At 41.2% G+C, this 20,386-nt stretch overlaps 2 protein-coding genes across 10 annotated transcripts in view; both read right to left on the bottom strand.

Annotated features, from left to right (window-relative positions):
* The window catches only part of LOC134136729 (obscurin-like), a 28,399-nt gene extending 21,948 nt beyond the window's left edge, over positions 1-6,451 (bottom strand). Inside the window, exons 1-6 of the mRNA XM_062568719.1 lie at positions 6,334-6,451; positions 4,196-4,319; positions 3,765-3,898; positions 3,312-3,424; positions 1,212-1,380; positions 635-716 (exon numbers count right to left, since the gene is read on the bottom strand). Coding sequence (XP_062424703.1) covers positions 635-716; positions 1,212-1,380; positions 3,312-3,424; positions 3,765-3,898; positions 4,196-4,319; positions 6,334-6,400 — 689 coding nt within the window. The 5' untranslated portion in view covers positions 6,401-6,451. The remainder of the gene's footprint in view (positions 1-634; positions 717-1,211; positions 1,381-3,311; positions 3,425-3,764; positions 3,899-4,195; positions 4,320-6,333) is intronic.
* Positions 6,411-20,386, bottom strand: part of OBSCN (obscurin, cytoskeletal calmodulin and titin-interacting RhoGEF) — a 158,580-nt gene continuing 144,604 nt past the window's right edge. For 7 of the 9 annotated variants that reach the window (XM_062568718.1, XM_062568709.1, XM_062568711.1 and 4 more), the window contains 2 exons: positions 16,968-17,010; positions 9,494-13,913 (listed from right to left, as the gene is read on the bottom strand). In XM_062568718.1, the coding sequence (XP_062424702.1) occupies positions 12,419-13,913; positions 16,968-17,010 (1,538 nt within the window). In that variant the 3' untranslated portion in view covers positions 9,494-12,418. The other 2 variants (XM_062568715.1, XM_062568714.1) reach the window with 2 other exon arrangements.

Below are 20,386 nucleotides of genomic sequence, written 5' to 3'. Positions count from 1 at the left end.
TTTCACAAAGCTGAAGCAGCCCCTGTGTAAAATCAAAGGATAAGCCCTGCTCAGACTTGGTTCAAGCCCTCTGCACAGCAGCTGCGAACCTTTCCAGGTCCCAGCCTTTGACCACTTCCTACTGCTCAGGTCTTAAACTCTCCAACAGAACAAGCCGATTTTCCTGTGCACGAGCTGATGTTGCCCTCTCCTGGCTGTCTCCAAAACTAAACAACCAACTGCTATAGAGTGAAAAGCTGTTTTAGGTGATACAGGCTTGCTGCTGAATCATTTGGATGGATGTGGGGCTTGTATGTACATCGCTATGGGGCTGTGATGCTAATATGACCTGAGGGTGCAGCCGTGTGCCCACCACAACCCGCAGCCCCACCGGTCCTTCAAGGAGGCTGCTGGGTTTTCCCAGTGGGAGTGCTTAAGGTCCATGCCTTGCGCACCCTTCCCTGGGTACCCTTTGGTATCACTTTACCCAGATAGCATCAGCACTGTTTCATAAGCTGCTCAGAAAGCAGAGATGGGTGCTCCTTACCTTCAGACCCTTTTAGACAGCAACCTGTTCTGTATTGAAGCAGCAGCTCAGATGGGCAGTTAGATAGTCCCCCTGCAAGCATGCTATAAAGCTGGAAAATTAATTTACCTTCCAATCTCCTGCTTAACCTCATAGAGGGAATGAAGCTTTCTCCGGGTGGCCACTTTCTTTGCTGCTTGGTCTTTCTTAGCTTTGGCAATGAAAGAAAATGTAAGGATTCATATTCAGATTACAATGCCTTGCAAATAACGTGCAAAACTATCACAGGACAACTTAAGGCAGGGAAAATTATCGGGGTACTTCTCTAAGCTTCTGCATGTAATTAGGTGTAGCTGTTTGATGGAACAGCCTGCCAGCATGGACTTTGGGACTGTATCTTCGTCTGAAGTAAATCAGAAGAGCCATGCTGAAGAGCAGAGCTATACCATCAGAGGTATGGCCCCACTCACTTCTATGGTCCATAGTATCAGTTCATCACCTAGTCTCAAAAAAACTCCAGCTTATTATTTCACAGATGTAGTTCATTAGACCATTTACCCTCACTGGATTCTACCATGCTGGTAGCATGGAAATGCCAAGCAGGAACACAGGGTAAACATCATATGGGTACCACAAAAAGACTGCAACAGAATATATTCGGCAATGGTGCTGAAAGCAACTCACGGAACTGAAAGAATTAAGTTACCTTCACGCACAATAAGCTCTGCTTTGCACAAAACCTCTCCTCCAGCATTTTTGGCAACACAAGTATAAACACCACCGTCTTCTGAGACAACATTGTCCAGGACTAAGAAATATGTTGTTCCTTCCCTCACTTGATGGAGCCTGTGGCTGTCTGTCAACAAGGAAGTGCCCTGAAAGAAAGAATTTTGGCTCTGAAAATCAATACAGAAACAGATGTTCCTTCTCTTCAAGGAATGACATACACCAACAGGGCTAAAACACAGATCCTTTAAGCATTTAGGCTAACAAATCTCAATAATAAAATGCTGGCTGAAAACGTTCCCAACGGCTAAACGTTTTTCAGCCTCTAGGTTATTCATCTGCATAATTTGTTTAACATCCTATTCATAGGGAAAAAGGTTTGGGAGAGATCAGCAGGGCTGATTTAACCTCAGTTCTCCCAGGCAAGAGGCAGTCAGCCCAGGGGAGCACAAAGAACATCTACTTAGCTCCTGCCTTACTAACTTAACTACTTATTAGACTGCCTGAGTGGGAAATAAAATTCCAGATGAAATTTAATACAGATAAATATAGATGCTACATTATTTTCCCATATGAAATATTGGGCTCTGAGCTGAACCTTATTGCACTGGCACAAAATTTTGGGATACGGTAGCTCCACGGCAACATCAGAACAGGGCTTGGTGGTAGTCAAAAATATACCACAGGTTATAAGTTATTAGAGAGAAATGAAGAGTAAGATTGAAAACATCATCTTGGAAATCCTTGGTTTGCCATGGGTGCTTGATGTGGCAATGCACTTTCTGTAACTGCTTCCATATGAGAATTGATGGAGCAAGTTGGGACTCTTCAGCCTGGAAGGGAGCTCTGTGATACGAGATGACAGTACAGAGCTGTACAAAATCATGAATAGGCTGGAGAGAGTGGGCAGGGATTAACTGCTTATAGTGGAAGACCCAAGGGCCAAGAAGCTTACATGGGTCCAAGCGCATGTGGAAGGGAACTTCATTGTGGGTCGGTAAACAGATAAAATTCAGCCAGTTCAAGATATCCCTGAGCTGAAAATGCCAGAGATTGGGAGAGTATTAAGAGCATTAAGAGAGTATAAGTAAAATACATTTTTTTGTATTTTATTTACTTCTCTGAGTAGCTCATCTTTGTACTTTTCAGATGGAAGATAGAAAAAAATGGAATAATACTTATGTATACAAAAATTGTTGGACAGGAGAGTTACAGGTAATCATTACTGAAAAATACTGGCTTACTTCAAGGGCCAGTAAATAATAAATTTAAAATAATAATGATAAAAATAAATGATTTCTCCTTTCTCTTAATGGGATATTCAAGGTCATTAGTCACTGTTCTTTTACTGATTTGCTACAGAAAAGATGCAGTGAGTGGAAGTCATGTTGACAAATCATTCTTGAGCCCATCCCTGATGCCAAAACTACAGCTCACATCTTGGTGGCTCTCAGCCAGGCCACCTATCCCACTTCCTTCCTATCTCGGTCTCCAAAACCATCTTGGTTGTCCCTCCCTGCTGAAAGGGTTACAGTGACACTGGAGATAGCACAGGTCAAACGTACATGGTTGTGGTGAACCAGTACAGCTGTTCCTACATTGTCCTCTCACGAAAGGGCACTTCTGGGCACAAATTGAAACACAGGAAATTCTATCCGAGCATAAGAAAAAAAACTTTTCTTTTCTTTTTTTTTTTTTTTTTTTTTTTTTTTTACTCTGTGGGTGGAAGAACACTGGAACAGACTGTCCAGAGAAGTTTTGGATTCTCCGTCATTGAAGATATTCAAAACCCAACTGGAAAGAGTCCTGGGCAACCTGTTCTAGTTTCCTTCCAAGCTCAATTATTCTGTGATAAGATGAAAGAGAGGCTAGAAAAACACCTCCAACATCCAACAGCCATTTGCTGGATCCAAAGACAACTGTGGCTGACTTGACAACTTCTGCATCACAGTCTATAGACGTGACCCAAATCAGTGAAAGAGGCATAGGATAAAAGAATAAAAGAAATTCCCCACAAAAATACTGCTCTATAATCCTTTCTGTGGTCCTTATTCTCTGTTAGGGAAGTATCTTCACTTACCTTAAACCACAGAACAGTAGGCTGAGGGTTTCCTTCAATCACTGCCTGAAATTTGGCACGCTCCCCAGAATTCACCTGCACATCCTCTATTGTCACTTGCATGTAGGGTGCACCTGGTGAGACACAGGGGTTTGCAGCCACCACAATACCATAAATTTATTCATGGTCTCCCAATGAAAGTCGAATTATTCAAACAGGATTTCCAGGACTGGCCATTTAGGATGTGATACTGGTTTTGTGTCAAATCAAGAGATACCACAGTATCATATATGGGTTTATTTTCAGTAGCATTACTTTTAGCCTTCCTGTTTTCTGGCTTATGAGTTATTTTTTTTTAGTTATTGCTCAAGAAACATAAGTACTTCAGAAAACAGACACTGAGAAATAGCATCAAAAGAGAAGAAAACTGAACAATCATGGGATCAGGGAGAGGGAAACAAGGTTGTTTCTTACTTGTTGGCATCTTCTCCTCAGTCTTATACACACAAGTTCTTTCCGTGGTCTCAATATAAACTTCACTGTGCACATCCCAGACAACATCTCCTTCTCTTCTATACCAGTCTCCTGCCCCCGTGGCTGGTGATGTTCTTTCACAAAGATCAAGAGTAAATACCATTACACAGTCGCATACAACTACAGAAATACAGGATTAGACTCTCAAATCTATCACTATAACTTAATACAAGAAGATTCTGTTCAGGGAATTAATTTCTCCCCAACCTCTTCCATTCCTCTTGCATGACCCACAGGTTAACAGGACTCTAAGGATTCTACTAAACCCACAAGAATCAGTTTGAGTCACCACCAGTTCCTCAACTGGAACTCATTTCTCCTACAACAAAGTCTGCCACGTTCAGAACTCTGTGTGCTGGATCTGTGTTTACCTGGTGATGGGAACTGTGCGTTCCTGAGCCCCTTCTGCTCCAGCAGCTGTCTCTCTGTGGGAAGGACCAGGCCTGGGCTTTGTTGCACTTGGTTCTTCAGATGGAATTTGGCTTTGTGCTTTGTCTGGCAGCAGAGATAAGGCAAGTTAGACATGTCACTGATGAAGGCACACCTGAAACCAGAGCAAATCTTTGGACACTACCTCCACTCCGCCTTCTGTCCGACTGAGTCCATCTGACTTCAGCCGAGTGCAATCACGGAAGCTAAGAGTAGGATCTTTTGAGAAGACAAGATGCAGCAAAGGGACTGAATAACATCAGAGAGATTCAACGATGAAACACTGGTGACTGGGCAAAACTAACTTTTTTTGAGGAAACATATAGAGGCACAAATAGGAAAGGCGACCAACACGGACACAATAAGAATCGTGATGACTGAAAGGAAAATGTCAATTCAATGCACCCATTTTACTAGATAATTAAAGTGTGTTTGACTTGTACCTTGTAGATATGATGAAATGCCCAGTGCTCTATGGCAGTTTAGATATTCTTATTCTTTCATTATTACTTATTTTACCAGACGCATCCTCAAAAATTGGTTTGATCTTCTATTGCAAAAGTAACCAATTGTCCTTTGACATTGACTGTTTGAGCTCCCTCCTAGGATAAAGTGCATCACCCTCTTCTTCATTTGAGGAGAAAATGTCAGATCGAGGGACATTATCTTCCTAGCAGAAAAGGCCTTTGGCAGAGTGCTCTAGGAATGTTTGATGCTGGCTGATTTTGGAAAAAAAGCGGCAGTTTTCAGAAACTGCATTGGACTGCTCTACCAGCATGAAAAACATGGTTATTTACAGCACTAGTGGCAGGATCAAAGTGCATAGGTGGATAGGAAGCGTACTTGTGCTTTCCTTCAGCCAGTGCTGTCAAAATATTTGCCTCCTTTTTATTCAGAGAGTGTGATCAAAGGGACAGATGTCAAGTCTCCGATTTATTAAAATAATTCCCCGCATTAATAACATCTTCAGGTGGAGGGACTTAAAGTGAAAGGGCTGAAAAACTATTCCATATGCTATTCTCTGCTCTGTTGTTTCTTCAGTTACAGCTAAGTAAATAATCTGTCCTATTTGACATTCTGCTTCTGATGATTTTTGAGTCATTGTGATTTACCATAGAGTTATTTTCATAGATAATTTTCCACTAAAAAGGAAAAGAGGCTTTAAAATCCATTCATTTTTCATGTGGGATTTTGGGGTCTGATTCCATGAAATTCATCTGAATTCCTGTTAAGTTTAGACAAAAACATCCCATTTTTCAAACAGCATCTGGGGTCTGTAGGCTGAAGGCTCCTCGACATTGTCCTTTCTAGGTCACACTGGCTTAAGGATAGTTATTCTGACCTGACACAAACAGTGACCGTTCAGACAAGTTGTTATGGCAGCAAGCATAAAGAAGAGCAGAAGGACTGCAGCCAATTCGTATTTTTTAAAAACAACACAGACATGAAAGCCAGATTCTCCTAGCAAGACACAATCACACACATCATTGGTTTTAATCACAGGGCAACTGCTGAGTAATCTATTACTCCAGTGCCAGTGGAACGCAAGTGAAGCTGTCATGCCCAAGATCTTAGAAAATTCACGGCAGCCAATAAGGGGGCGTTGAACAAATTTCCAGTTTGCTAATAATAAACAGTTAAAAAAAGAAAAGGAAAGAAAAAGAGAGAGAGAAAGAAAGAAAGAGAGAGAAAAAAAAAGAAAAAAGCAACCTCCTTCCCCCATCTCAGCAAATCCAAAACCAAGTAACTTCTGAAAATGCAATGGAAAAAAGATCTCCCTCAAAACATTAAACCAAGTCCAGGTTAAATAGCCCAGAACTGGAAAAAAAACTTCTATTCCTCCATTTTGGACAGCTGGCAGACTAAAAACTCTGCTTAGATATGAAGGAGAGCTTGTGCCCAGCCTAACCCCAACCCATAGCCCCATGTTTCGTGCTCTCTGAATATCCTCTCTTAACCTGCAACTGTTCAGAACACAAAGAAACAAAAAAACTTAGGAAAAAAATTATTATTGTTGAGTTTAGCACTTTTGTCTCTCTTGACTTCCATAGGACATTTTCCAGCTTAATTCCAGACCTACCATGCCCTGTAGTAACTTGGGTTTGGGTACTGGCTTCATGAACTATCAGAGGAGGCCCAGTTCCCATTTCCGAGCACTCAGAAGGTACGGACTCGAGAAGGCCGAGACCACCAGCTTGTCCTCTTGCGCCTGGTGGAAGAGTCACAAGCAGTGAGGCTGAATCCACAAGTTTCCTTAGAGCCGTTTTGATCTCCTTATCAGCGCGTTCAAGCGAGGCCTGGACAGAAGTCTCCGTCTCTGGCTGCGGGGAAGTCTCTCCTACAGACAAGAAGAATAGCTTTTTTCTCTTCAAGGTAAAAGGAATTTATCAGCTTCACCCCACCCATCACAACCAGAGGAAACATTTGCGGTAGTGTCCTTCTCCCCACTCCTAGAGCAGGGATTTGATGCCGAAATTCCAGCAGGAGAGACCCTAGCTAGGACTCGCAATAAGGCACTCGACACACCGAACTCCCGGCAGACGTTTCTCACCGCACTGCAATCACTGCACCACACCGCGCACACACTCCATCTCCCATGAGATGACCTGCAGAACATAGGTGGTAACAATGATTGATTGAAGGAGACCAGCTCCAAACTCAACCCTACGTGGGCTGCTCTGACAAAAATACCTCTGTTAAGACCAGTGGGATGAACCTAGTTGTGCCCTGCTGTGCTGATATGGAGCCTTATGTGCGAGGATGACATTTTTGCAGAGAAAAGGAAAGAGGAATGAGTAGGTACCAGACTGACCAGGACTTCTGGAGAAGGGAAGGGGAAAGAAGAGGGCTGACAATGAGCTTATAAACCTGAGCGGATGGCAGAAGAGACTGTGAAGCTACTGCTTACAGAATCATCTATTTGTCCTGCTTTGCAATATTAGATTTGCTGGGCCCTGTATTGGAAACTAGTTGAAATTTAAATATCTGTACAGGACTGTGCCATTGCAAGACACCGCAGAGGGTAGGTCAGCTGGTCGGTACAGATGAAACATAGAGAAGAATTACAGAGAAGAAGATGCAATTCATACCTCGGGAAACTCAAAGTCTCGAGGGCAAAGAGAAGACAAAAGCTTTTCACATCTATAAATGGCTGTTCGAGCTCACATCTTTGCAGGACAACTATCCCACAGACAAATACCACGGTTTTATTTGCAGTCAGTACTGGTAAAAGAAGTTAGGATAGGATAGGAGAGGAGAGGATAACAGGATAACTCAGATTGGAAGGGACCTCAAGAGATAATCTAGTGCAATCTGCTGCCCAGGGCTCCTTCCACTAACCTTGATGAGGTACAATAAAGGGACAGACAAAATCTCGCAATATCCTCAACTATGCATTAAGATAGACAAAATCTGTGCCAGATTAAGACCTTTCATCGTGTCCCTGATGTTGCTTGCAAAGGAAGAGTGCCAACTCAAACCATAATTTGGGCAATGACAAAACTGGCTAAAAAGCTCCGTTTTAAAACACCCTACTTTGGTGCCTAAACCTTCAGTATCTTAAAAATGTTTCCTATAGGAATGAGAAACAAATACTTCCTGTGGGTAGCAGAAAAAGCATTCTGATTGGTTTTTTTGGCAGCCTATAAAATACTCTGCCCAGCGTTGTGCATGTGCCAAAGGGGCACAGCTCCACCACTTTTTCAGCTAATATGCAAGGAGAGCTATTGGGATCATGCCGACAAAAAAAGAAGAGCACTTGCATACAAATGAAGCAACGTGATTCCCGCTCTGCAGATGCCCACTGAAATGCCCATGAAGCGCGCTTCTCGCTGTTAGGAGCAGTGGCAAAAAGCCACGATGACTATACTGCAAGTCCAAACCCATACAGAACTATATCAGAAAACATGTGCTTCCCCATGCTTTTTTCTTTTCCTAAGTTTGTCCATCCTTACCCTGCAAGAAGCTCAGACATCTTCCCTGAAGTTGGGATTTTTTAACAGAGACAAAAAATGAGGTGTTTGTCCTTGGCAGAATGTGTCAGAGCAAAAGAAAGCTCAAAATGGAAAAACGAAAGAAAACCTGCCTCAAAAATGGGCTTGACTGCCCACAAAGGCTCAGGCTTCACCTTATTTTAGGTTTGGCTCTGACTTGTCTGATGTCATTCACATAGAGAAAGGTCTTGCACCTGTTTTGACTCTGCTCCTTTCCCATCCTTGAGAAAATAAATTCTCATGACAGACCTCAGCAAACAAAAGCTGAAGCCTGTGCATTTGCATCAGCCCCCTTTGAAGATATCTCATTGGATTTTTGTTCTTAATATCCTTCCTATGGGCAAGACTTCAGTTCTGGGTTTATTGATGGAAAAAGCAAGTTTTGCTCACTCCATGTCCCACCAACCCATCATCACCACTGGTCTAGATGGAAGATGCTTAAACATTTCTCTAGACTCATCTTTTGATTTCTTGATGTTCCTGTCATGATTGCCACCAGCTGGTGCTGCCCCATAAGCTGGGCAGCTGCCAGGAAGTGAACTATTTGGAAATGAAGAAAGCATTCTTAGTATCTCTTGAGGAGAAAAATTATTTAATTATGGTATCATGGTCAAATCAAGTAAACACCATTTTTGCAAATGAATGTACTGCTTCATCCCCTGGGAAAATAGGTATAATGTGATCAGAACCAGGCAATGATGTTTTACATGAAATATATCTGAGCCTGCAGGATGTCCCTGACGGTTGCTAACACGTGGTGGCTGTGGGGCTAGCACAGCTTCGTTCAAAGTCAACCCTGAGTCACACGTGTGCACCTCTAGGTCAAACCAGTGGTGCTTTAAGCTCAAGTTAGAGGAACTGCTGAGGTAGAGGTTCTCCAACATTTCTGGCCCACGAGCTACCATGAGATTTAGAGTTCCCCAAGCTGCTAATCCAATCCCTTTCCTCCCTGTTTAGAAGGAATCAAGCTACCAAAATGAGGAGCTTGAATTTTAGCTGAGGTAACACTGTGGTGAGGTGAGGACACACCTGTGGCAGACAGGCATTTTTTGAGTTAGAAGAATGCCTAAAAAGAGGTTCTTTTCCACCAACACTTCTGAAACTGGCCCCCAAAATTACAGCTACAGCCCACCTAGAATAATGTTCTTGGGTTGCAACCCAGCTCCTGCTGAAGTCAATGGGAGAAGTAGACTAGCTGGTGGAGCACAGAGTGCCGTGAATAAACAAAAACACAGAAACCCAATGAGCTAAGTGATAGCTGATGCATGACATTTATTAGTATCAATTCACCATCTAATATATTTTTCATTCAATTTGCTTTGTCCTGTTGTTTTGCATCCCAAGCCAACTGAGGTTTCCACTTCTTTAATTTACCTGCAGGAACTATAGTAAAACATTCTTTGTATCAAATTTTTTAATACAACTGTATGTTTTCATCTAAATGAAATAAATCCCCACACATCTCATTAGTTATCTACACAGTTTAATCACTTATAAGCATAATTATTAACCTCTAGGAAAATATTTTGAAAATAAACATAATAGACTTTTCATAAACCTTTCAGTTTCTGAACAGTCTTACACAGGATTTTAAAAATTCCTTTCAATTAATTCTCTTCTGCTTAAATTTCAAAAGAAAATGTAAACAGATGTTAATTGCTTTGATTTTTCTATGACCATCTGAACTACAACTTTTCAGCTTGTTAAAAGAAAAACAAAAGAAAAAAAACCAAAAATAAGCATGAATCAGATCAGGAGGAAACCTCCATATTGCTTTATACATCTAGATCAGCCTTATGGATGAATATTATATTTTTAAAGACTAGTATAGGACCAATTCTTTTCTCAGCAGCATCTCTGTAAATCTGAATCAAATCCACTTAGTCCTGTGGAATTATTCTGGATTGATACTAGAACATCTGAGATGAGAATCAGTGCCAATAAGAACGAAATATTTTCAGTTTCAAAAGGATTTCCGTGTTGTATGTCTGCTACTTTCCAATATACAGTGCAATATATGAAAAAGCACTAATATATATCCATTGTATTGCTTAATTATAAAATGAACAGTATAAACCAAAGAGTTGTTATCAAAAAAGAAAGTTAACACTAAAGAGGCTCGATTTATTTTCACCACATGTAATCAGTGGAAAAGTGTCCTGTATTATGAGTGCAGTGCACATGTTATTACACATAATATTATGTTCAGATATTGCAATGAAATAGGCTGCAAAATCAATGCATTCACTTCAGTCACCATATGATCAAGGTGCAGCCACAGGAAAAAAAAAAGTATTATTTTCTACAAGCACCTTTCTTAAATTCAATCCCTGTTAGTGGGAATATCGCCTGGAGGACTCTAGAACAAGTTTCACGGTATTACCTAGCTGGGAAACACCAAGACAGACCATCATACGCCAACATTTTCTAGGAAAAAACTCACTCAGTCCCCTCAGGCTAGTTAGAAATTCAACTGTGTCTGAGCATTTCCGGTTTCACTGTGCAACCCAAAGGGAAAAGTTTGTTGCACACAACTCAGCTGGGAGAATGTGTTGGACTTCGCCTCCTACCTCCGTCAGATAGGCAGGGCCAGTGCTTGGTCCTATTGAGAGCAATGACAAACTCCAGGTGACTTCAACCAATATTCAGCTGGGCCTAGGAGCCAACATTAGGGCCCACGAGCCCGTTTCTTTTCGGGACAGAGCAACTTTTGGAAGGTCTACGTGATATCCACTTTTAGTGAAGCCAACAGGAATAGGCCATGCCCAGTATATCTCAGTGGCATTCAGTCTCTTGAAGAATAACATTCTTAACCATACTCCTAGCCTTCCCTGTGCATTTGGCACCCCCGTGGCAAAGCTCCAGGGCAACTCGACCCACCGCGGGAGATGTGACCTCTACAACAGAGCTGAACACACACGGCTACAGTAATACGATGCAATGCTTCCACGAAGCCTAATTTATCTTAACGTTATAACCAGGTTTATTTTTCAACCAGATATTTGTGGCAAAGCTCTCTCTTCTTTTTCTTTTTATTGTCTTTGTGTTCCTGCATTTTGCTGTAGCTCAGTGGCAAATTCTTTTTAGCAAATTTAGGAGACGTTCACCACCAGTCTGTTAACAGCAATGTTTAACCACTGGCATGTATAGGAGATCAAATATTCCAGTTTATCCTTCTAACGTTTTGCCACAAAGACCCCATTTGTCATTCTTTATACGTATTAGCTTCTGATTAGAGATGCAGTAGGCATTTTGTGCCATCCTTTCGCCTTGCAGTGCACATTAGGCAAATTCGTATCTTAACAAATATGGTTTATAAATCCGTAATACTCGAATGCAGAATAATGAAACCTGTATCTTTAGACAACTAGGAAGTGGACTTGAAAACAGAGGTCATTTTAAAAAGACGGTCTTTTTTTTTTTTAACTTAAATTGGAAGAGAATAGTGAAATCCTTGTCTTCCTCAAGTCAGTGGGACTTTGACCACTGACTTCAGTCAAATTAGGATTTCAGCCAAAAGGTTTGAGCATTCCTTTACGTTCCTAGTAAATGCAGTATTTTCTATATGTTTCATTCTGCAGTAGAAGTTTACAACAACTTTAACCAGACTGTGCATGTTGAAAGGTTTATGAAGAAATTTTTGGTAGAGCTAATTGGTGTCAAAAGTATACAGTAGAGTCAAAGCAGTGTGAAGCTTCATGACCTTCTGGTGCACACAGTGACGGGAGTTTGCTTTAGGTGAAAACACTGCTCCCATCCTGGCTGCTGAAAGATGTTGAAAAGTTTAGATTCTTTCACCTTCTTGCTACACCATAATTTACAAATTAGCACTTTAAATCATTTTTAAGTTCATGGACAAAAATGTCATTTATATTTTCATCACAGGTAGGAGAACCAGGCTTTTCCTAAACCTACCATCACTGTTTCACTATGGAATGATATATGTTCACCTTGACCAAAGCTTTTAAAATTATAAACTGATCTGACATACATGTTCCCTTTAAGACTGGAAAAGCTCTACGTGTTATATTTAAATACATTTTCTCAGAGGTATTCCCTTGCACATGTTTCCTTGCAATCCTCACCACCAATTCCCTTCACTTAGAACATTTTCTTTTTTTTTTTTAAAAAAATGTTGCTTTCTTTTGTTTTGAAAACTATGCTTATATCTGCTCAGCTTTGGGAGAGGTCTTCTGTGCTGATATGCAACGTAACAGGCTTGCCAATTGTTCCATAGCTGAGGGTTCTTGTGGAAACTTCAGTTTTAAAGCTTGACTGCCCGTTGTCTGCTGAGAGCTGGACTTCTGTGCAGAAGGACGGTTTCACTGTGAAGGAGGGACCACAAGATGCTGCTGCCGCTGCCGCATGCACTCCAGGCGATGCTGTCATGCAGGTATCACTGACGTGGAAAGAGATGTTTGAGGGGCCTGCAGACTGCACGCCAGTTACTCTAGAGGCTGACACAAACACGCCTCCTGGAACGTGCTCCTCAAACTTGCTGAAAAATCTCTGTCTTGGCTGAGGAACAACAGGTCTCCCCAGATTCAGCAGCACCGGCTTCCCAATCGTTGGCTCATTAATCTCTGTCTGGAGCACAGAGATTTCGCAGGGTTTGTCTGCTGTATGGCTCTGATCATCACATCCATAGGTCTCACCTTCTTCAGGAACATAATCTTCAAGATCCTCCAAAGTTAGTACTTTTCCATTGTGGGTTAGGATTTTGCGGTCCCGGGTGCTGATGTCATCTATCTGTAGTTCCTCTGGTTCATCAACTATAATGACATTATCCTCTTCCGGAAGAATATCTTGTGTTACTTCTGGAACCTCTTCTTCAACAGGCCAAGACGTGTCTAGTTCGTCTGCCTCTTTTTTAACCTGTGCACTCACTGGGGAGAATAGAAGTTCAGGGCTGTCTCCAGCAGCTGTATTAAAACTGAAGACCAAAGTCTCACCCCCACAGGCAAGCAATGGGGAAGTGACTTCTGAAACATAGTTAGCACTTGCTTCCTGCGTGTAGCCCTTTCCTTCGCTTCCATAATCGATAAATGAATTGCTTCCTAGCTGTTCAGATCCACAAGGAGAACTTCTGTCTTCACTGCTGACTGGAGGTCCTTCCTGATCGGCTGCATATGCCAGGGGCTGGATATCCACATCAGAGAGATTGTCTTTGGGCAAAGATGACTTTGACTGTTCCACTAATTTATTGTTGGAGTTGTTTGTGTTTGGATCATCATCTGGGGAACGCCTAGGCCTAGAGCTGGGAAAAGTGAATGTTAACACCCCTGAGTCATCCTTTTCTTGTTTTGCTGGGGAAGATCCTCTTTTCCTCGTAGGTTTGGGGGATTTTTTCACCTTGAATTCAATTATTTCTTCAACTTCAACCCATTTGGGCTTTTGCTCTTCCACCTTGGTCTCTATGACGATATCTCCAGCTGCTGCTCCTTGCCTGTCCCCTGGTTCTGTTACAAAAAGCATGGGAACAGTAGACTTTGGCATTGCCTCCTGCTCACGTCTGTGGACTGGCTGTCTGATCTTTGACACATAAACCGGTTCTGGAGTTGGCTCAGCTCTTGGGGAGCGGGAAGGCGAATAACCTGAAGAAGGACGTGCAGGAGAAACCCTTCCCTTCTGTCTTGGGCTCTTCACCACAGTGGTTATTGTTTCCTCTCTGATGACAGAAATGGTTGACATGGAGTTGGAAGGAAGACAGGACTTTTCTGGGAGCCACACTCCACGTCAGCACATGCCATGGTTGATCAAGGCACTACAGTGGTGTTAGTTTTGTAAGCACTTCAGCTTTTTGTGGAGAGCGTGTCATTTTGGAAGGGATACACACGCGCACATCCACACGCACACCCACATGCCCATCTCCAGCTTACTTTCTGAATCAGGCAAAATCTCAAAGCCATTCCTCCCACATGGATCCAAGCACCATTAGCCTCCCTGAGTACATGAACACACTGTGAATATGTCCAGCTAAGAAATGTTCTTCTGCTGCTGCTATATATCATTTAATTGTGTTGATCATCTGCTACTTCAGAATGATACAGCAGTTTCACCCAAAGATCTTAAACACTTAAGGAGTTTAACCTTTTCCTGAGTCTCTCCAGCTGAAACTCCAGTTTTATCAAAATCAATGGCAAAATGACCTTTACTTCAGAGGGTTCAGTGTCCTCCCCTTTTTTAATAAATGTATCTATCTATATTTCTATTTTATTGACTATAATGATTATTTTGAGAGGAAACATTATCTGTGTTTCTGAGAAGTAGAGATCTGCATTTTCACACACAGAACAGATAAATTAAAAGGGCATTAAGCATTTGTGGAAGCCATGAAAAGAAGGTTAGAATGTTTTCCTGCAGAAGTCATCCATGCCAAGATGCACCTATTCTTACTTGCCTTAACAGTGTTATTGCAGACACAGCCTGATCCTGCTACTAGCAATTGATACAAGAGTATCAGATTGGTCTGATATGCTGGGCAATTACTTCTCAGAGTAATTCTGTTGGTCTTACTTAGACTTTTGGGGGTATCCTAAGCAGTTGGGATTTCTCAGTATCTCTGTATAGATGCACACAACTAGTATCAAAACAACCGTCTGGACTAACTTGGACTTTAAAGGAGCTCCAGATGAAATTGCATTAAATAGCTTTAAAATATGGGGACAGGAACACCTAAGTCTGGATTTTACTGTTCTTAGTTTACATGTTTAACACAGTTTTTCCTATAGAATTTTCCTTATTTTTTCATGGAAAAAGTCAAAGGGAAAGATGTTATTTGTTTTGGAGGTATACAGAAGCAGAGGTAATTGGTTCTGTGCAAGTAACAGGTAAAGTCAATTTTGTTTCTGTGTTGAGACTGTTTCTAAGAAATAGACACTAAAACTAAAAAGTGGAGTAAATAAAGGATAAAAAGACAGTGGCCTGAATCAAGAAGGAACATTTATGAATCAAAATAATAGCTTTTTTATTCCTCTCCTCTCTGTTTCCTCATCAGCCTCATCCTCTAGTCTGACTACTCTGCCACTGAGAGCGTTGGCTCCAGAGCAGAGCTGCAAGGCAGGGTGGAAAGAGTCCTTACGAAAGGACAACCTCTTTGTCCAGCTGCCATTGTCTAACTAGGCTGGTAGATAAATTGTCTTAGAGATAAGACAATTCTCCTTTATCACTGAAGACTAAATCCAGCTTGGTATTGTCTTCTCCTGTGGAGACCAGATTTCTTTTCACTATCAATCCCTCTGTTTTAGGATGCAGTGAAGTCCAGGATTGGATCAGCTACAGTGAGCTTATCTTCATTCCAAAGCATGTAGCTGCACTAAAGACTTTGTTTTACACTGCCAGGTTAAAATGCATTTTTTTGTGTGTTTTCCTAAGATCTGGGATTGGCATATCTAGACCTTGATCAACTCTGTCTCTGAATTATCCATTAAGTTATATTCTGCAGGTAAAGTTTCAAAGCTGCTTCTGTTGCTCCGCTTGCTTCATTTGAAGGAGAGCTGGAATGTGCCCTTTCATGCCTGTTCCCAAACTGTATCCCATCACTGTCCCACCTCAAGTTGAGGTCCACTCCACTGAGTCAACGATCCCCTGGTAAGAGGAGGTGGACTTCTGTTGTTCTGTGATCCTGCTCTTAAATGTACCAACCTCCCTTGGGGCTGCTAGGAGGAGCAGTGTGTTCTTATAGACTGTTAGCTCAAAATGGGCATAAGATATGGATAGTAACTAATAATCATCATAAAAAATTAGTAAGAGATGAAAGGTGGAGCCATAGCTTACACATAACCTCAGCTGTCATTTCACACATCCTCCTCACCATTTAACAGAAGTCTTCTTTTAAAAAACGTAGTCAACTATTACAATCATATCAAAGTCAAGAACCGGTTTTAGCAAAGTTATGACTCTTGTGGGAATGTATTTCCCCAAAATATCATTGCATAAGCACCTATCACCATTAGGATGTAGTTTGTATAGATTTGCTTGGAGGCCTAACACAGAAAGACAACATCCCCCTTCTAGAACATAAAACAATTCCATTACGTACTTATTTATGATATTTAAGAAAATACTGTAAGATTTCAATGCCTGATTAGCTTCTGGTCTACATACAACTGAGAAAGTACTGTTTTTGCTTTGCTTAATCTTTATATATTATAAGCACCCAATATAAACCAGGCTGAAAGTATCTAAAAAGCCCCATTCGCTACCAGGATGATAGTTCATATTAGAAATACAGATGCTTAGAGAGTAGAAATGTGTAACATAGTTAAACTTCCTTCTGCTTCATCATAAAAGACGTTTCTTAAGAATTTAAAACAGGAAGCAGGAGAAAATAATTGCAAGCTATGAGATATTTGTAGTATTTGTGCGTCTTTTGAGCGGGCAGAGCTCTGAAGCAGCTTCTTTTCAGCACTGGGACAGATTCTCCCTTTCTCGAGCTCTTACGCGACTCCTGCGGATTTCAGTGCAATTTGTTCTCACATTGCATCATCGGAAAACCAGCCCAGGCTGTGTCTGACACCAGTGTTGCTAGCTTTTGAAAGGGACAGCAAGGTTTTTCAGGTTGTGGCTTTGCATAACACAAACTAACACGAGATCCAGTGGGATGGGAACGAACACACTTGCATGGCCAATATACACAAGCTTGTTATTGGATCATGCATAGGCAGCAAGGCAAAACACAAAAGTTACCTCCAAAAAAAAAAAAAAAAAAATCAGCACTTACATGATGATGGTTTTCTTGGGCACTTTAGTCTCTTGCTCAGTGACTACAAAGAAAACAGTATGAACAGCATGGGGTTAAATAAGGCAGAAGCTGAAATGATTAAATTAACTTTTTTTCGTTAATCAAAATAAACTTGAGTGAAGAAAAACACCTGTACCATCCCATCCATGCTTTCTGTGGTTACTTCCAGCATCACCTTTAGTGTCTCTGACCAAAAATGAGCAGTCAGGGTGTTGCCTGAACGTTTTAGATTTGCAAAGGCTTTTTGTTTTGTGGCTATGAATATTGCAAATAAAGGTTTTTTTTCCTACCATGAGATCCTGACACTGTTGTTTGAAAGATCAGCGCTAGAAAACAAGGAGAGGTTTTTTTTGTCTTTTTTTTTTTTTTTTCTTTTCTGTAATAAGATGGTGATGGCTTAAGAAACATTGCTACAGAAAACCCTGGAGAGCTGAAACACTTCAAGGTGCAACGCTTTGATTAGAAAAACACTCAGCAGTCAGCTTCCAGGCTTTTGCAGACTAGATGCAAAATCTGTGCTGATAACAAAGAAAATTAAATCATTATCATCAGCACAGAAAATCAGCATCACAAAATCCCTACGAAACCCCGGGGGAGCTCTTGGTAATATACCTACACCTACTGCCGCTGGCTTTTGCTACCATTTACAGATTTTTTCTAACTCTTGTCTCATAAAGAACTGGAAGTTCTTGAGGCATATTAAGACCAAAAAAGGAGAAAAAAGAAAAAAGCAACGATTTTTCAAACATTTCTTAAAAAGGACATTTTAAAAATAAGAAAGATAACATTTGAAGATTTCGTAAAGATTTTCAGCAGTTTCTCAACCTATCTGCTGGCATAAAATTAAGACAAACATTTGAACCAGACTGTTTTGATTACATTCTGAACAGCTGAATCAGTTTGGGATCTAGGAAAAAAAAAAAAACACAACAGCATGATCCACTTTTTATTGAATTTTAAGTTAGTAAAGTTCCTAAAAAATTTAATTTCTAAGTATTTTTCCAGTGATTGTTTTGCAATCTTCCACACCACCCTATATAGTAAATAAAGTAATTTTTAGCTTGATATAATTAAAAGTGAACTGCAGCTTAAAAAGAAATAACAAAAAAAAAAAAAGGAAATCTGTTTGCAGACCCTCGTCTTTCTCACTCTGATAACAGCTATGGGCATCAAAAAGGTAATATTTACCAAACTTGATATTGCACTATTTCCATAATATCATAGTTATTGCAGAGGGAACTTCTTGTAGCTGTGTTTTCTCTGATGGAGCTTACGGTAAATGCTGCCATTTTCAGCACTGGCCAAAAACTGTACAGACTAGAAATCAAAAAAGTACTTATAGTATTAGATATAACTTAACTTCCAAGGGTTCTATGCTACCACTAAGTAAAAATGGAAATCTCACCATGACTACAGAGAATTTTGTGCAAATATTGATGTTAATATCTGACCTGGAGCTTAATGTTTCTTTTGCAGAGCCTCGTCTTCCTTATGCATGTACAAATCTGGAACAACCCCAATAGACTCAGGCGAGTTACTCCAGAGTTACATAGGTTTAAACAAAATAATTTGGGGAATTAAGGTTTATCAGGTAAGCAAAGAACAAGATTGTTTTCAAATGTTTATCTCTGAATGAAAGTACAATAGAGCCTTTTTATCTATCCTCAGTTAATAATTTAAAAATACTTTAATACATCACTTTTTAATTATGAAAGGAGTATTGCTCAATGATGGAAGATGAGCTGAGTGCTTGGAATAACTTGTTGTACCCAAGTCAGAAGTTTTCACTAAGTTTTTAAACCTTTAAATCAATATTGTGCAATTTATACACAATATAACTTTTAGTAACAAATCTCATCAAATAATATAACACGATGAATCCATAAGCAGCAAGAGAATCAGTTCTGCAGCAAATAGGGCATTAATTAATTTGATTACATACATAAAAATAACTTTTTTAGAGGGTTGTATTAACAGCAGCTACATTTAGTTGATAATTAAATATGTATTTAAGGGAATTCCTCAGTGTCTGTAGGAGGAATCCTCCTGTACGCCTTGCTTTATTAATGCCTGTCCATCCAAATGGCATCAGCTGCAGTATTTCCATATGCAACAGATGTCAAAGGGATTCAGTATGCAAAGGTTCAGCAGCCCTGGGCATGAGAAAGCTGTAAACGGCACATAGTAAAGGCGTCCTGAGGACCTGCAGTTTAGTGCATGACAAAGGAATTTTATATGTAGGATCCAAGGTATGAGAGAGGATTTAAGCAATCCTATGTGAAGGACAGAACCACACGAAAGTAGGATGAGAGAATCTGGGTTGCCTTTTTCGAGAGAAAAACACCCTGCATCAGTTTTTGCACCAGATTTATCATTTCAACTTGTTTGAGAGCATTTTAGGAAAACAGCTTTGCAAAGCAGGAGCTCCTGACAAGCAGGTTAAAAGCTGTAAGCATTAGGATCAGCCAGTGCTTCTACAGGACCAGACTCCTCTTTGGTTAATGCGTGAAATCATCGACTCACAAGTTATGAAACATTTAGGGTAAGTCTGAATCAAAGTCGACTCTCGTTGATGCAAATGGATGAAAGGTGGTTTCTGGTATGGCCCTTATTACAAGATCTATGTTCCACTTTTTTCCCCTCACAGAAGCCTAAATCTGTATTTTCCTTTGCGGAAAACACAGGAACGCTGCTCTGCTTTCACCTCGCGGGGTCATCTTTCCAACCAGGGACCTTTAAAAAGGTCAGGGGGACAAACTCATATTCACTATTCTTTCAGTAACAGGGTAGCACTAACGGATACGATGTCTCTCTAGCTCTTCATAGAATCAGTAAGGTTGGAAGGGACCTCTGGAGATCATCTAGGCTAACCTCCCTGCTCAGCAGGGTCACCTAGAGCATGGTAGACAGGGTTGCATCCAGGCAGGCCTTGAAGATCTCCAGAGAAGGAGACTCCACCACCTGTCTGGGCAACCTGGTCCAGTGCTCCGTCACTCTCTCAGTGAAGAAATTGCCCCTCACGTTCAGGCGGAACTTCCTGTGCTTCAATTTCTGCCCATTGCCTCTTGTCCTGTCACACGGGACAACTGGAAAGAGTTTGTCCCTGTCCCCTTGACACCCTCCCTTCAGGTACTTGTACACATTGATCAGATCCCCCCTCAGTCTTCTCTTCCCCAGGCTGAAGAGGCCCAGCTCTCGCAGCCGTTCCTCACAGGGCAGGTGCTCCAGCCCTCGGATCATCTTCGTAGACCTACGCTGGAACCTCTCCAGTAGCTCCATGTCTCTCTTGGACTGAGGAGCCCAGAACTGGACAGAGGACTCGAGATGAGGCCTCCCCAGGGCTGAGTAGAGGGGCAGGATCACCTCCCTCGACCTGCTGGCAACAGTCTTCCTAATGC

The sequence above is a fragment of the Rhea pennata genome, chromosome 2, assembly GCF_028389875.1.
Source record: "Rhea pennata isolate bPtePen1 chromosome 2, bPtePen1.pri, whole genome shotgun sequence".
In the NCBI taxonomy this organism is placed as follows: Eukaryota; Metazoa; Chordata; class Aves; order Rheiformes; family Rheidae; genus Rhea; species Rhea pennata.
Note: the sequence above shows the minus strand (reverse complement) of the source record. Positions and strands in the feature narration are given on the sequence as shown.